The following is a 17,091-nucleotide window of genomic DNA, read 5'->3' on the forward strand; positions in this document are numbered from 1 at the left end:
TCAGGCGTTCTGTTTCCAGCAGATGTAGACAGCAGAGACACCAACCACAAGTAGTACCTTGGGGCCCAGGAGGAGAGCTACGAGAAGTGGAGCAGTAGGAGCCAGTGCTAGGCCTGGAAATCAGGGAAGAGGAGGAGCCATGAGAGGGGCCACCTGGGAGTTCATCTCAGGGGCCTCCACTTATCCCATCTGAGGCTACCTGGGCCCATCAATGCTCTGAAGCTTTTGAACTTGCATCCTGCTCTGGCTTCCCTGACTCCAGCTGAAAGCAAAGGCCAGGGAAAGTGGCTCCTCATTCTCACTCATACTGTCTCAAGCTGCCAGCTTATCCTCCTGGAGGGAAGAGTGGAGAGAGTGTATACTCAGGTATTCACACATACGGCAACTGGGTTCCTCGCTTGATCCTCACAAGCCTGGGGGGCAGGCATTATTATTCCATTCTGATGGGGAAACTGAGGCCAGAGAGTTTAGGGAGTGTCAGGAGATTAGTGGGATCCAAACCTAGGTAAGCCCATCATTACGTCCCCAAGGATGACTCCTGAGTCCAACATCCCATGGTCATAAGAATGATTAGGAAACTGTGGGCAGGTGGTGTGAGGATGGATTCAGAGTGAGAGAGTTGCATGCTGCTCTTCTTGGCCCCAGGAGTAGGGGGATGACCCCATATTCTCGTGATCTCAGGGACCCCTCCAGGAATAAGACCCAGTTAAACCTGCTGGCTGGAAAATTCCCTGGTGAGTCAGGGAATGGGCCTTGGGCTTGGAAGGGCCTCAGACATCATCTCTCCCACCTCAACCCCAGCGCCGATGTCATCTGAAATCTTTCTGTTGGACACAGAGAGTCAGATCTACGGAAGCACATGTTTGCATTTTTTACATAAGGGGTTTTGGATTTTAAAAGTAACAAATAGAGGTATTAATTTTTTAAATAAATAAAATGTTGCTGGTGGGTCGTTAAGGAAGGAATGGAGACCTCAGCATCTGTGGCTGCTGGGGTGTTATAGGCCAGCAGTTCTCAGGGGTGGCTCTCTGGGGCTTTTTCTCCCTTGAGGAGAGCTGCACTGCCCAAGTTTACTCCAACTAGGGGGCAGCCCACATGACAGATAGACTGCATTGGAAGTATGAAGGGCCAGCCCCTCACCTCAATTGAAACAACTCTACAGGACCCTCCGGCCTTTGGCCTCTCGGCAGGAGCAGCTGCATCTTTGTCCTGCCTGCACTGTGGCTCAGCACCTCCCTCCTCCTGCACTCCTGCCTCTTCATTCCCTGAGGCATGTTGACCCTGACAACACTCTAGGATGCTTCCTGCATTCCTTTATCCATCCCCAGTTGTCATCCCAGAGAAACTGTCCTTGGGAAGTGGTCTGGAAAGAAGACTCTAAAATATAAGTTTGGAATCAGATTACTCATCAGCTGGCAATGAGGACCCTAGGGCTGGTGGTGAGTGGGACTGGAGAAGCCGTGACTTGCTGTTGTGTTGCAATTGATAACACTTTCACTGGCACTAAACTGGGACAGTGTTACCACAGGAAAGAAATTCCTTGCCATCAGGCTTTTGAAAACAGATTGGGAAATGGTAGTTATAAGAACTAAGGTGTTAGCTGTTGCTGGGCATGAACTCTTCGGAGAAAGGCAATGAGAAACTAAGAGTGATTGATCATGAGTTAAGGTTCAGCGTGGAAGCCAGAGGACTTCTTGGCAGCAGTGTAGATTCTTATTTCTTGGAGCCACAGGGCAGAAGGAATAGAGAATTGAGTCCTGGACATCATAGAAGAGTAGCAGAATCACAGTGGAGGATGAATCTCAGTTTCAATGGCTGCTGTGCTGGGATAGGGCCCTGATGGGGAAGTTGTGGGACCCTGAAATGTGGGAGGAGACATCTGGGTCAGACCACTCAAAGATTGCCAGTTGACTTGAGAGTTACTGGGGACAATTGCAGTGGCATAGCTACTTGTCACTATAAATATCCTCCCCAAGCCAAAAGAAGAAAAGTAAATTCTACACAATCCAGGCCCTAAATATTACTTGAAGAGAGAGTGCCAAACCGCAAAATGACTGAGTCCAAAGGGAACACTCACCTAACCCTAGTACACAGTCTCTCACTAGGATCCCATGCCACTGATGCAGCACATCACAGAAGGCATCCTGCAGTTTGCCTGCCAGCCTAGACAACCTAAAATGCATTTCCAGACTTAGCATATGAGCCAGGATGCTATGTCAGACACACTGAAAGAACCCAACAATGGAAGCCGTGGTCTGAGCCCCAGTGGGTGGTTGGAAGTCTAAGAAAAGACTCAACCTTGTCCAGATGGTACAGACTCATCTCATCCTGTGCCTCCTTAAGAAGTACAACTATGAACCCAAGAAATATCATGAGGAGCAGGCATAGGAGAACTTCCAAGGTGAAAGAGCAAGGTAAGAACCTGAGGACTGAGGAACAGCCCAGCAGCCAAACACCGGGGACTCTATGCCCAAATACCAGCCCCCAGACACAGAAAGTGATGAAGGGAGGACATAGAAAAGAGGAGGTCTCAAGTCAATAAATATAAATCCCGCACTTTAAGAAACTACAAAAAGTAGGGCAAAGTAAACCCAAAGAAAGCAGGAAATAGGAATTAATAAAAAAAAAGAAAGAGAGAAGAGAGCAGATAATTAATGAAACTGAAAACACAAAAACAATACAAAAACCCAATGAAACAAAGAGTCGATCTTTTGAAAACACCAATAAAATGGGAAAAAACTCTAGCATGACTGATGAAAAAGAAAAGACAAATGACACATTTTTAGTGTCAGGATGGAACGTGGGATACCATTGCAGACCTTGCAGACACCAAAAGGGTTATAAGAGGATATTATGAACAACTCTACACACATAAATATGACAACTTAGATGAAATGGACCAAAAGTTATGCAAAACACAACTTACCAGGACTCACTCAGTAGGAAACGAAAAATGTGAATAACCCTACACTATTAACGACACTGAATCTATGATTATAAAATATCCAAAAATATCCCTGAGGCCCAGATCTTTCAAAGGAAAACACAAGCATTTAAAGATAAATTAAAACCAAATTTAACACACAGGAAAACGGTTCTAAAAAATTTGGTAAAATGTGAATGTATGCTTCATTTTAGATGATAGGAGGAAATTATTTTAATAACTTTATGAAATTTAGCTATTTAAGCACTTAAAATTTAAGCGGACAATTACACTGGTTTTGTGAAAAATGTCCCTGATCACATGATCCCTCAATGTGCAACTGCAGGTGCATGTGTGAGCAAGTTTTCAGTGGACGTGACTATGCACCTTCCACACATCTCTGATGACTGGGGACATTTTTTGTCCTCTATGTCCTGTCTTTCCTCTTCCAGCAGGCAGGGACATGAACAAATCCGTGACTCAGCACTGACCCAGGAGATGACGCAAACATCATAGGGTGTTTTGGAAGGAACCTGAGTCCTTATTCTTATTTCCTGGAGCCTCAGGGCAGAAAGAATAGAAGATTGGGTCCCAGCCATCATTAGAAGAGTAGCAGAATCACAAAGGAGGATGAATGTCAGCTTTAATGGCTTTTATGCTGGGGTTGGGCCCTGATGGGCAAGTTGTGGGATGCTGAGATGTGGGAGGATGTATTTGGGTCAAAGTACTCAAAGATTGTCATTCGACTTGGGTAGAGGGACCCCTCCTGGTATTATAAGAGAGGGAAATAAGACATATTTTGGTTATAGAGAGGGGGAACACTGGCCAAATTTGGGTCCTTGGGACAAAGCCCAGCAGAACGAGAAAGTTTCTCTAATTAGCACAAATTCGCATTATAGCCTGGTAGTGAGCCTGTCCTCAGGGACTAGATTTACCTTCATTACTTTGGACCAATAACCTGGTCTAATGACAAGAAGTCTTCAACAATATCCCTCATTACTTCCTAAGTCCTGGTTTCCCCTTTGGTAAAACTCCAAGCTTACTGGGTGTTTGAAGCAGGAAAGGAGATCAGAGATGAATAGAAATTTGCACATAGTAAATGTGCAGAGTGGTTGTGATTATTGTTGGTCAAATATCACCATTGGAACACAAAAGAAGCCTGTGCTGTGACCAGGTCACCTGGGGGTCTGTCCAGGCTTAAACTTCACTTGTCTTCCTGAAATTTATAGAGCAGATGCTGGAGACTGGTTGCTGAGGTCACAGATGCGGATGGAAAAGTTTAGGATAGAACAGGGACAAGGTAGAGGTTAGAAAGTGTAAAAGGCAAGGTGGTGTGCTGGAGAGAAATGCAGAAGGCGAGACACAGGACTTCATAAACAAACGGATCACCTCCCTCTCTCTTTTTTCCTTTAATGTATATTTATGTCAAAATATCTATCAAGTTGTGCATCAAAGTCTTGACGCACAGTTTCTCCTGGTAGATGGGGCTTAAGGGTGTCTGGAAATTGCCTGTTGTTAGCTTGAATCTTCTCAGTAGTGGTGACCCATGGAGTGTAGGATTTTAATGTAGACATTAAAATTCTACTTTATATTTATAGGCTTCTAGCTTATTTTATGACAAGCATGAATATTGCTTTTAACATTAAAGAAAGAGACAAAATTTAAAAATGGGAAGTAACCGCACCATGGGTGATATCTGATCTCTGCTCCTTCTGGTGCACTGAGATCTCCAGGGCATAGCTTTTGCTGACCGCTTGCTGCCCATCATGCTCCACCTGACAGGTGAGCACCACATCGTCCCTGTGGGCACAGGTGTTCACCAGGAGCCAGCTCATCCAGTTGTAGGTACCATCCTTGTTCACAGTGACCTTGTTCTCTGTGAGGGTCGAAGCTGTTTCTGTCCAGGACACATTTCCATTCCCCACCCAGGTCAGCTGTAGTCTCTGGGGATAGAACTTCCTCACCTGGCAGGTGACGTTTGCCTGGTTCTCTGCCCTTATGGGCTGTTGAGTAACCTCCAAGGTGGGTGAAACTGAAACAGCACAAGGCAGAAGCTCTGATCATGTGGCACAGACAGATCACAGGGAGGGCTAAATAATGTAGCTCCCACCAACACAGTGAGAGCATCACCAGGACAGTGCTAGGCAGGCAGCAGGTGCTCAGACATTGAGGGCACTCTTCGCATATGAGTGAAATTACTAAGCACAGTGCCTGGTGCACAGTAGGTACCCAAGGACTGTTAGCTCCTACTAGGCTAAGAATGAGTGATATCTACAAGCACAACCCCTGGCATGCAGTTGGAATGTCAGAAATGTAGCAAAATCATTGAAATCGCCAAGCACATAGGGATTTGGCTCCTAGTAGGTGCTCACTAATTGTAGTTGCTCTTGGTGAAATAAATGAAACTCTCTAACACAGAGCTTGGCACATGGTTGCTGGTCCCCTGACAGCTACCATTAAAATGATAGTAAGTGACCGGCTCACCTAGGTGCATGGTGGGTGGGCAGTATAGTCAGGGATTAAATTCCAGGCCATTCAAGCTCTGGAGCAATAGCCTGGGGAGAGGGGAGTGGGCTTGGCAGCCCAATGTGGGCTTGGGGAGGGTGTGAAGGTCTTCTACCTTGGATGGCCTCAGACAAGTTGGCAGTCCCACGAAGAGGGTCCCCCTGCAAGGTGACGTGGGCCACCTCGCAGATGACTTGAGAGTGAACATCTCCACGGGTCAGCACCACCCTGGCTGTGCTGTGGATGCTGTAGGACACGCTCTCTCCTGCTGGGTCCACGTTGGTCTGGAAGTCTGAGATCTCGTTCCCATTTTTGAACCATTTCAGGGTGATGTCTCTGGAAGAGAAGCCGTGGGACTCGCAGGTGAAGCTCACTGTGTGCTCAGGCATGGTCCTCGCTGCCGGGCCCGATACCACGGGGGCAGAGGGTTTGGCTACAAAAGGAGCATCAATAATCAGGAGACATGACTGAGATGGCCATCACTAATGATAAGTGTTTGACATGTTAAGAACCTTCTGAGACGTTAGTTTTTAATCTTTCTAATAATGTCGCGAAGGCAGTGTCCTTATTCTCATTTTACAGATCAGGCCACAACAGCTCTGGGAGGTGAGAACCAGCCCATGGTCAGACAGTGAGTAGGGGCAGGGCCCAGAGGGAAGTCCAGGCCTGAGTTCAAAGTCCTCTCCACACAGGGAGACTTCCACCAATCTGGGCATAGGAACAAAATTACTGATTGGTCTCCCTCCATGTTATTAACTGATCCTAGCTGGCCTCCACCGGAAGGCTCACTAACCTCTGAGAGGGCTTGTATAGAAGCCAATACAGGGATCAATGGCAAAGTGGCACAACCATGAGAGCTGCAACCAGGCTGCTCAGCCATGAGAGGGGTGACCTGACACACCCAGTTCCTCATCTGCAAAATAGGAGGATGGCATTTCTACTTCCTGGGATGTCACCAGGATTAAATGGGGCAATGGAAGCAGTTTTGCTCTGGATCAAACACAGAAGATGCTTCTCAAAATTAAACACAGATCTATCTTTGACCCAGAATTTACAGATACACAGAGGTCTCTCTTTAGGTATTATAAAAATATGAATCATTCCATATTTTTATTCTTTTCACAAATATTTCATTCTGTCAAATAAAAGGCATTAATTAAGGATAACGCTTTAATGTAGAGCCAAGAGTTTGTAAGAGCATTGGAATCACACCTGCTAAAGGCCCTGATAACTCCATCATGTGGGGTGGGGCTTTATTTCTGGAAAGATGGTGGTGCAGGAAGGAATCACTGAAGATTTGGGGAACAGCAGCACCATGAGAGATAGCTAACCAATTCAAGAACAACAATAACTCAAAAACAAGAACAGCAATCAAGAGAACTTCACAACTGAGAACATATGAAAAAATAAAATATAAAAAGTCTTTAAAATTAACATACATAGTAACCTTATAAAGATAGCAAAAGGACAGTGAATCCATAAAATAACGTCAGGCATGTATGAAACAGGAATAGTCAGGCATGAAGTAACAGGTATCTTGGAAAAATAACCAAAAAAAGAGACTTTGGAAATGAAAACATAATTACTGAGGACAGTTTTAAAAAATGTAGTAGGTTGACTAGGGGACTATATATACATAAGTAGTAAGTTATTGGGTTGGGGGATCATGTGGGGCAATCCCTTAGGATTCAGCACAGAGACACACCTAAACAGAGTAATGTAAATAGGTGTAAATATAGAAATAACAAAAGATATCTCACAAAACATGTCAAAAAAGTTCCCAGAAACAGCTGAGGAGCGGAGCGCTTGCAGAGAGGGTGGCGGTGCCCAGGGCTGGCTCTGAAGACACAGTGATGATGATACTGAAGATATTCACTGTTTGATTTAGAAGGGAGGGCAGACAACAAATAGACCAAAGAAATTTAAACTCAGAGACCCAGTGGCATCACTTTTCCTTTAATTATTTTGAGTCAGTGCAATCGCCATCTATTTTCTCTGTGAACTGCCCAGCAGTAGCTTTCTTGCCTGTATGGTGACAATGATCTCGTTGTCAGGTGGCTTTTGGGCAGTGAAGAATGTCACTGGTAGGGTAATGATTGGACTATGTTGGTGGAATCACATTGATGACAATGGAAAGGGCCATTGGGCATTTGAGTCCTGGGAGGCATCCTCTTAAGAGAGTAAAACTGTCTTAGGGGCTGAAGCAAGAATCTTCTGGTTGGGACTAATGGCCTGTCCAGTGCTGTGAGTGATATTTGCTTTTAGTGCCTGATTTGATTTGGCTCTATGTCCCCACCCAAATCTCATCTCAAATTACAATCCTCATGTGTCAAGGCAGTGACCTGGTGGGAGGTGATTGGATCATGTGGGTGGTTCCCACATGCTGTTCTCATGATAGTGAGTGAGTTATCAAGATCTGATGGTTTAAAAGGGTTTGGCAGTTCCCGCCTTGATCTTTCTCTCACGTGCTGCCATGTAAGACATTCCTTGTTTCCCCTTCACCTTCTGCCATGATTGTAAGTTTCCTCAGGCCTCCCCAGCCATGCAGAACTGTGAGTCAATTACATCTCTTTTATTTATAAATTACCCAGTCTCAGGCAGTTTTGTTTGTTTGTATGTTTTTGAGACCGAGTTTCACTCTGTCACCCAGGCTGGAGTGCAGTGGCATGATCTCGGCTCACTGCAACCTCCACCTTCTGGGTTCAAGCGATTCTCCCACCTCAGGCTCCTGAGTAGCTGGGATTACAGGCACCCACCATCATGTCCAGCTAATTTTTGTATTTTAGTAGAGACGGTGTTTCACCATGTTGGCCAGGCTGGTCTTGAACTCCTGACCTCAGGTGATCCGCCCACCTCAACCTCTCAAAGTTCTGGAATTACAAGCATGAGCCACTGTGCCCAGCCTCAGGTAGTTCTTTATAGTAGTATGAGAATGGACTAACACAGTGCCCTCTTATCCTTCAGAGTAAAGTGGTTGAACACTAGACATGATCAGACTTCTCAAAGAGGGAGAAATTTATGTGTTTTACGATGTTGGGGGGCAACCTAAGAGATTCTTGACTCTGAACCTTTTAGATCTCAGTTTATGTTGCAATAAAAAGTGTTGGCTTTTCCCCCCCACTTAATAACTTTATTTAAAACAAACAAAAGTAGTTTTCATATTAACTTTTTATTTTCTCTCCAGCACTTGGGGCTAGAAAGTGTGTTGTCACTACAAACGTCCAAATTTATTTAATGGTATACAGAGGTATGCACAAGGTCATGTAATATTAATATATCCCAAATTAACCAAAGCGTGTTTATTGATATATGTAATGAAGGCTTTTGCTATTTGATCCACAGAACATAGGATGTTCTTAGTCTATCTCAAAGCTCTATGTGTTTACATATTATTTTTGTAGATTATTTTCAGAAGCAAATTTTGTTTCCATGGTATGAGTGAGCACATTGGCTTATGTGTAAGTTAGAAATAATTGTTAATTTTTAATATGTACTTCATGGTAAAATTTCTTAGACGTACACAAATGAGTAAAAACCAAATTTAGGGAATTGGTATTAGTTTCTAAAGTTTTGTTTATTTTCATTTGTAAGAAGTCATTTACTTAAGGTCCAATTAATATAAATGAAATTATCATGTTTAAGGAATACCCAGAAATTGTGCTGTTCTATTTATTTTATAAGAGGGTAGCCAGAATTTACTTTGGAACCTCCTGGAGCTCTTCAATGCTCTTTGACCTAATGAAATCTGTCTTTTATTACTAAAAACGCGTTATTCTTATGTTTTAATGAGAATAATCATTTACATACTTCACATAATGGGTAAAGACATTTTGTTTTATGAATCTATATTTTTTCTTACTATAATGAGAATGTTATAGATTATGCATTTGTATTAATGGCATTTCTTAAAGCAGTAGATTTAATTATAAACTAAACCAACCTAGAAACTATTGTAGGTACCTGTAAATTGCGTTGTAGGTACTATAAACTTAGTGGAGTCTCTTAATCAGGAGAATGTGCTGTGAATACATTTGTACGTTATTAAAATATATTTCAAGATGTTTTGCTGATTTTAATAGGTGTCTTTATTGGAGTGATAACTTTGAAGGTACAAAACTTTATATTTGTATAAAAGTCTACTGTTTACAAAGCAAAAAAGAAAAAAAACCCAAAATATTAATATCTAAAGATTTATAATTTAAGGTAAAACATACCAGTGGTTGAAAGAGGAATATTTCCTTCCACGAAAATAGCAATTGGCTTGGAAGGTGTGTGACATAAAGTTTCATGCCTCCAAAAATCATAGTTTGGAATACAGGACTCCAAAATTGATGCAATAGGCCAGGTGCAGTGGCTCACACCTGTAACCCCAGCACTTTGGGAGGCCGAGGCGGGTGGATCACTTGAGGTCAGGAGTTCAAGATCAGCCTGAACAACATGGAGAAACCGTGGCTCTACTAAAAATACAAAATTAGCCAGGTGTGGTGGCGAGTGCCTGTAATCCCAGCTACTCAGGGGCTGAGGCAGGAGAGTCATTTGAACCGGGGGGGGGTGGAGGTTGCAGTGAGCCGAGATTGCACCATTGCACTCCAGCCTGGGCAACAAGAGTGAAACTCCATCTCAAAATAAAACAAACAAAAATTATTTTAATTGATGCAATAGTGTCAGCAAGATGGCAGGATCTGTGCTTGGTGCAGCAAGTTGCCTTCCCAAGGAAAGAACTGTCAAGGAGTTCTCAAGGAACTCCAGTCCTTCAATAAAGATATGCTAGATGCATAGATGCTTATTCAAGTAAAAACTTTTTGTAGAAATCACGTGCAGAATTCATTTTCAACTTTAGGTTGACTTGGTGCAGCATGGATAAAATTTGAATATTTGAAAGAAAGGGGAGCCTGGAAGTCCATGAGCTAAAATTCCCCCTTCATCTACCATATTTCACCCCCACTCACGACATTAGATGCAGATGACTAGGGAAGACTTTGGGACACATGAGGAACTGGGAGCCCGTGGATGCCTCTCCAGAACACTAAAGATTAGGCCTGTGGGCTTAGGAATTAAAACTTCCTAGTCTGAAATCAAGCTCTACCAGCTCCCCAGTGTGTGACCCTGGGGACACTATTAACCTCTCTGTTTCTTGAGTTTCCTCAACTGTAAAATGGACATAATAATCACACCAACCTCATAAGATTGTTATGGGAATTAAATGAACTAATATATGCAAAGTGCCTAATAATATCTGACTGTATCCTCAAACCTAGATATTCAGTTTTACTATTATTATTATAGATATTAGCTAGACATTATTGTTCTTAGGTAGAATTTTAGTAATAGCAACAATTTATAAAACAGATCCTCTGCTGTCAAGGATTTATGATGCTATGTGACAACCTCGGCCAATGTCTGGGGGAGGTGGGGGTACCATGGTGATGAGCTGAGGTCATGTGCTTAGCCCTAGAATCATGGGTGCTGAGATCATGTGCTCAGCACCAAGGTCATGGTGCAGCCATGGCCTCTGGGGAGAATCACTATGACTAGGGCAAGGTGCATCCTAATTAGGGTCTACACAGATGCTCATAGAAAAAGTGCTCCAAATCTTGCCTCATGCTTGGATACGAGACAAGAAAATGCTCCCAAGTGGAAATCTAGAGGAACAGGAGAAATGGACTGAGAGGGAGAGGAGACATCACACAGAAATACACCTGTATAGAGCAGGCTGCACACAACTGTGAGTCCTACGAGCAGAGGAGGTGGCAGGGCCTGTCCAGGTGAGCTGGGACACAGGGCTGGGCATATCTGTCTCAATGACTGTCATGAAGAGACCTCAGACTCTATGCTCTGCAGGGGAGGAGAAGCCCCACCTTGCCATGATGTCCCAGAAGGGAAGTTGCTGTGGGAGAAAGGGGCCATGAGACTGGGGCCATCTTCCATTGTGACAGAGGAAGCAGACACAGTTGCCACTGCTGGGAATTTGCTGACATCTGTGCCTGGGGTTCCCAGACCTGGGAGCCTTGGACAGTGCTGGAGAGAGGTTGACTGACATAGAGCCTGCTCTATGTCCCAGAGACTCTTACTTACCTCATGCCAGGGGTCCCATGACCCTTCCTAATTTGAGAGTTCCGACCTATAGGGTTCTGTAGCCAAGGATTGAGCTTGCAGCTTCAGAGACCATAATTCCAGGTGTGGCACATTTGAAGGCTTGTGGCTACAGAAGCCTTTGGGGATGGAACCAAATCTCCTGGGTGACCCCTACATAAAGTCTCTCAAACCAACACCAAGTAACAAGCTGAGCAAATCAAAAAACAACAACTGCTCTTAGATCTGTTGGAGAAATGAGGTCACAGGGCAAAATTAGGGAGACAGCAGAGTGATATGGAGAATTACAACTTCCTGAATTAGAAACCTCCACGGGAATGAGTGCTGGGGTCAGAAAACCTGCTCCATGAATGGTGAATTGCTGTAAGTTCAGTGAGGGCCAGTCTGAGTTAAAAACTCAGGAGGATCAAGTCATGGGAACTCCCACACTTTTGTGAATTTTACCTACAGCAGCTTGATTGGTCCTCATAGTGGGTATGAGAGAAATATTCAGTAGTGCTTCCTGAAGAGGAAGGGGAAAGGGGACCATTTCAAATTATACCAGAGTGTTCTCATCATCTTATGCTTGTTCCATATCAGAAATATACAAGAAGACAAGCACTGTTCCAACTATCCTTGCTATGTTTTACAAAGAAATAATAATTTAATCCTCAATGTTTCTAATCCTTTGAATTACCATAAACTAAATATTTTTCCCTTCTGTCCACATTTGCAACTGACAGTATTATATTTTCTAATATTTTGACAAAAATTATGAGGATCACAGAATAGTCATTATTTTTCCCTTTGGACGTAGACTTGCTTTCCAGGGTTTCAGTGTTTTCACAGTCGTTTTTGTAATCTTGCACTGCCATGCAAAGTGAGGACTGCCCTGTATTTCGTATAATATATGTAGTAATATAATACAGTGCTAAGGAGAAAAGCTAATCAAGTTAAGAGACATTGGAATGCTAGGGTGGAGAGGAAAATGGATATTTTACATAGGGAGGTTTACAGAAGTTGCCTTTAATAAACTGAAGGACAGAAGAGTGAGCCACGCAGCTGTTGCGGGGAAGGAGCCGAGGAATGACAGGATTTGACTTTTCCAAAAAATAACTGAGGCTGGAAAAATGCAATCCATCAGAGGCTCTATAAGCGGTCCAGGAGGAGATGATGCTGGCTGGGACCGTGGAGGAGTGGTAGAGGTGAGAGGTGTGCAGGTTTTGAGTACAATTCCTTTGTGTGCCAGAGCAGGCTTGGACTGGCTCAGGAGAGCCAACTGTTAAATTTTCAGGAATTGTGTATTCTAGTTGTTAAAGTGTTAGAAGCTTGAAATGGGCCATGTTGGGGATATTCACCCCACAGAAATTGACAAAAACTACAATTCAGCTTTCTTTTTTCTTTCGAACATTTACCATCTATCTCACCAGGGGACATAAGCATTTTGAAGCAGAACTGAATATGAGATATAAACAAAGAAGAAATCAAGAAGGACTTCACGACTTTAGGGCTGTCACAGTATTTTTACCATGAGCAACAGAGTTGGGAAGGTTGCAGGATGATAGAAAAACTAGTGTTTCCATCACAGAGAGAGAAGAGAGAGATGCTTTCTTTCTAGGTGTGAGGAGTAGGACAGTCTTAGTCCATGTATGTTGCCATAAAAGAATACATAAGGCTGGGTAATTTATAAAGAGAGGTTTATTTGGCTTTTGGTTCTGCAGACTGTACAAGAAGCATGGTACTTGCATCTGCTGCTGAGGGCCTCAGAGTGCTTCTACTCACAGTGGACAGTGAAGTGGAGTTGGCATAACATGGGGAGAGAGGAAGAGAAAGAGAGAAGAGGGAGCCGCTGGGCACTTTTAAACAATCAGATCTTGTGGGTACTAATAGACCAAGATAACACCAAGTCATTCATGATGAATCCATCCCCATGACCCAAACACCTCCCACCTGACCCCACCTCCAACATAGGGGATGAAATTTCACATTGAGATTTGTAGGGGAAAAATATCCAAGCTATATCATATGTTTAAACAAAGAGGAAGGAGAATCATTTTTTCTCCTTAAAACCAGGATGAGTGTTAATTTGTATTCAGGAGGCAATAGAGAATCTCAACAAGGCTGGCTAATTGGGTAGGCAGGAATCCAGAAGGCAGAATAACTCTTGAGAATCTGGACTGCAGTTTGTGGCTTACGGACAGTCCAAGATGATGGAGGAGAGGTGTCCTGATGTGTTTAGATTCGGCGTGTTTCCCACATCCTAGGGAGGTGTCATGAGTCACTCCCCAGAGCCCCATCCCATGGCCTCTGCTCAGGACCATGAATGAAGACTGCTCTGGAGAATCAAGGACTCTGCAAAGGAGCAACAGGAGCCTGTGGGCAGGAAGATGTCCTGGGAGGGGAGGCGTTTGGAGCTCAGTCTGGGGAAGCTTCTCACCAGCCCCTTCTCTCAGTCAGAGCCATTCAAGGAAGGAAGGAGGCAGCAGAGACTGGGGATCCCATGTGGCAGGGGAGGAGGGAAGGAGCTGTGGGTAACATGGCCATATTTAATCATCTGCTTATCATTTAAGAAACATTTCCTGGGAGGCTGTTACATTCCTGGTGCTGGTCTCCTTCTGGGATGCCTGTTGCAAGTGGACAGGCAGCCCTGAGAGAGGACTCTGCCGGCTCAGCCCTCCTCCTGAGTCCCGATGCCCCTCCCCTCATTGCTTCCACTCAGGCACACAGAGGGTCAGAATGGGGGGTACAGCCCTAAGAGCTGCCCATCTGCAGTTTCTCAACATGACTTGACAGTGAGGATTCTTTTGGGCCCATGGAGGTCAGCATCAAATAATCTAGAGATGGCCTGCAAGGGACCACCCACTCAGTAGCCCCTGATTCATGCTCCTCTTCTCACCTCCTCATGCGACCCCTCGGGTGCTGTAAAAACCTTTAAACACCCTGGCTATAGCTCGCCTCCTCAAGCGCTCACACACTTCCTGGGGTTGGGAGACTCTTAGAGTCCTGACTCTTAGAGACCCTGAGAGTCCTGAGGATCCTGAGGGAGCTCTGTCACCTTCTCTAAACTCCACTGACCCTGATGCTGCATGATATGTGGGCTGGGCCCTCCTCCTGGCCCTGCCCTTTTGGGGCAGCCCTTGGTCAGGCTTCCATCCCCCACACTTACAGTCAGGCCTTCTGCTTCCAGTAGACGTAGATGACAGAGACACCAACCACCAGCAGCACCTTGGGGCCCAGGAGGAAAGCTACGAGAAGTGGAGCAGTAGGAGCCAGTGCTGGGCCTGGAAATCAGGAGACAGCAGAAGTTAGGAAGGGGCTACCCAGGATGCCATCCCAGAGGCCCCCACTTACCCGATCTGAGGCTACCTGGGACCGTCAATGCTCCAAAGCTTTTGCAACTGCATCTTACCCTGGCTACCCTAGCTCCAACCCAAGGCAGAAGCCAGGGAAAGAGGTTCCTCATTCCCTTACCCTGTCCCAGGCTTCCAGGCTATCCTCCCGGAGGGACGAAGTGGAGAGAATGTGTACTCATGCATTCACATGTGTGGCACCTGAGTCCCTCACTTGATCCTCACAAGCCTGTAGAGGGCAGGGATTATTATTCCATTCTGATGGGGAAATTGAGGCTCAGAGAATTTAGGGAGGGTCACAAGGTTACTCGCATCCAAACTTAGGGAAGCCCATCATTATGTCCCTTAGGATGATCCCTGAGACTGTGTCCTTTTGAACAAGACAAGTCTAATTTCCCAGAGTCATAGGAAGAATTAACCGAGTACCCCCAGTTTGCTAAGAGATAGTTTATTTTCTCTTTGTTTTCTTTCCCCTTTCCCCCTGCTCCCAGTTTCCTACCTAGCCCTTCAGAAATGCAAATATAACCTTTCACCTCCCCCTCACCAGACATTCCCTGCAGGGCAAGTTCTTCTGTATGCTCCAAGACAGATCTCTCCTGGAGAGTTGGCACACCAAAGCATACCCACCATGGAAACTTCACCTCCAGGGTTAGCCTCCAGACTTTCATCCACCAGGAGGGCATATGGAAAGCATGCCCCCTTGGCCACGTTTACAACTTACTTCTGCTCAGGATGGCACCAACTCAACTGTCGGGTAGCTAAGTCACCAGGCTAGCAGAGGGACCCCTGCCCTTGTTCCCATCCCCATTACCTTATAAAAGTGTCTGCTTTGTTCTCCAAAGGGGAAGCAGCACATTTAAAGGCAGGACACATTGTGTCCATTCCCCAACCTAGCGTTGGAATAAATTCACGTTTTTTTGGTATCAGACCTTGTGCTCCTTGATTGGATTCTACATGCAGCAAGCAACTAACATGCTTTTTGGTTATATGAGGATGGCTTCAGAGTGAGAGAGTTGCAGGCTGCCCTGCTTAGCCCCAGCGGTGAGGGTTGACCCCATGTTCTCGAGAGCTGGGGAGGCCCTTGAGGGGCTGGGCCTAATGTACTGTGCTGGATAGAAAACACCCCGGCGTGACTCTCATGCTTGGGAGGGACTCAGACATCAAGCTCACCTCGACCCCAGAGCAGGTGCTGTCTGAAATCTCTCTGTTGGACAGACAGTCAGATCTGGGGAAGCACACATTTGGATTCTTTGCAGTTTTACAATGAGCATTTTTTTTTGCTGTTAAAAGCAAACAAATGAAGATATGTTTACTTCTGTTTTCATGTATGTTTTCTGGGAAATAAAATGGTCCTGATGGGTCCTTAAGGAAGGAATGGAGATAGCATATGTGGCTGGAATGTTGGAGGCTGGCAGTTCTCAGCTGGGTGGCTCTCTGGGACTTTGTCTCCCCTGAGGAGAGCTGCACTCCCCAAGTTCACTCCTCCTTCTGGGGGGCAGCCCATAGAAAGATTGGTTGAATTGAAAATAGGAAGGCCACGCCTCTCTACTCAATTAACAAAACTCTAAGGGACTCTCTCAGCCCTTGGCTTCTCTGCAGAATCGGCTGGGTCTTTGTCCTGCCAGCACTGTGGCTCAGCACGTCCCTCTCCTACACTTCTGCCTCACTCCCTCAGGCATATTGACCCTGACAGCACTCTAGCATGCTTCCTGAAATCCTGTATCCACCTCCAGTTGGCCTCCTAGCAAAATTGACAGTGGAAATGGTCTGAAAAGCAGACTCTAAAATGCAAGTTTGGAAACTGACCACTCATGAAGATCAGCTGGCAATGAGGACCCCAGGGCTGGTAGTGAGTGGAGTTGGGGAGGCCCTGGCTTGCAGCTATGGTGCAATTAATAACAACTTTCACTGTCAGTGAAGTGGGAAGGAAATTCCTTGGCATCAGGCATTTGAAACCGGATTGGGAAATGGTAGTTATGAGGACTAAGGTGTTTGATGGCTGTTGCTGGGCATCAATTCTTTGGGGAAAGACGATGAGAAGCTAAGAGTAACTTATCATGAATTAAGGCTCAGTGTGAAAACCAGAGGACTTCTTGGCACCAGTGTAGATTGTCATCTCCTGGAGCCAGAAGGCAGAAAGAATAGAAGATTGGGTTCCAGATCATTATAGGAGTAGCAGAACCACAGAGGTGGATGAATCTCAGCTTCAGTGGGCTGCTATGCTGGGCTGGGGCCCTGATG

The 17,091-nt window shown here is 45.1% G+C and overlaps 2 protein-coding genes across 2 annotated transcripts in view; both read right to left on the reverse strand.

Annotated features, from left to right (window-relative positions):
* LOC129474422 (signal-regulatory protein beta-1-like) lies at positions 1–14,404 on the reverse strand. The gene is made up of 6 exons (XM_055265713.2): positions 14,397–14,404; positions 13,696–13,852; positions 11,966–12,023; positions 5,544–5,861; positions 4,608–4,955; positions 1–113 (listed from the first exon to the last, which is right to left on the reverse strand). Exons 1-6 carry the CDS (start codon positions 14,402–14,404, stop codon positions 1–3), a joined length of 1,002 nt encoding a protein of 333 aa, XP_055121688.2.
* The window catches only part of LOC129474581 (signal-regulatory protein beta-1), a 22,120-nt gene continuing 18,209 nt past the window's right edge, over positions 13,181–17,091 (reverse strand). Inside the window, exons 5-6 of the mRNA XM_055266020.2 lie at positions 14,667–14,781; positions 13,181–14,025 (exon numbers count right to left, since the gene is read on the reverse strand). Coding sequence (XP_055121995.2) covers positions 14,669–14,781 — 113 coding nt within the window. The 3' untranslated portion in view covers positions 13,181–14,025; positions 14,667–14,668. The remainder of the gene's footprint in view (positions 14,026–14,666; positions 14,782–17,091) is intronic.

This window comes from Symphalangus syndactylus, chromosome 24 (assembly GCF_028878055.3).
Source record: "Symphalangus syndactylus isolate Jambi chromosome 24, NHGRI_mSymSyn1-v2.1_pri, whole genome shotgun sequence".
NCBI lineage: Eukaryota > Metazoa > Chordata > Mammalia > Primates > Hylobatidae > Symphalangus > Symphalangus syndactylus.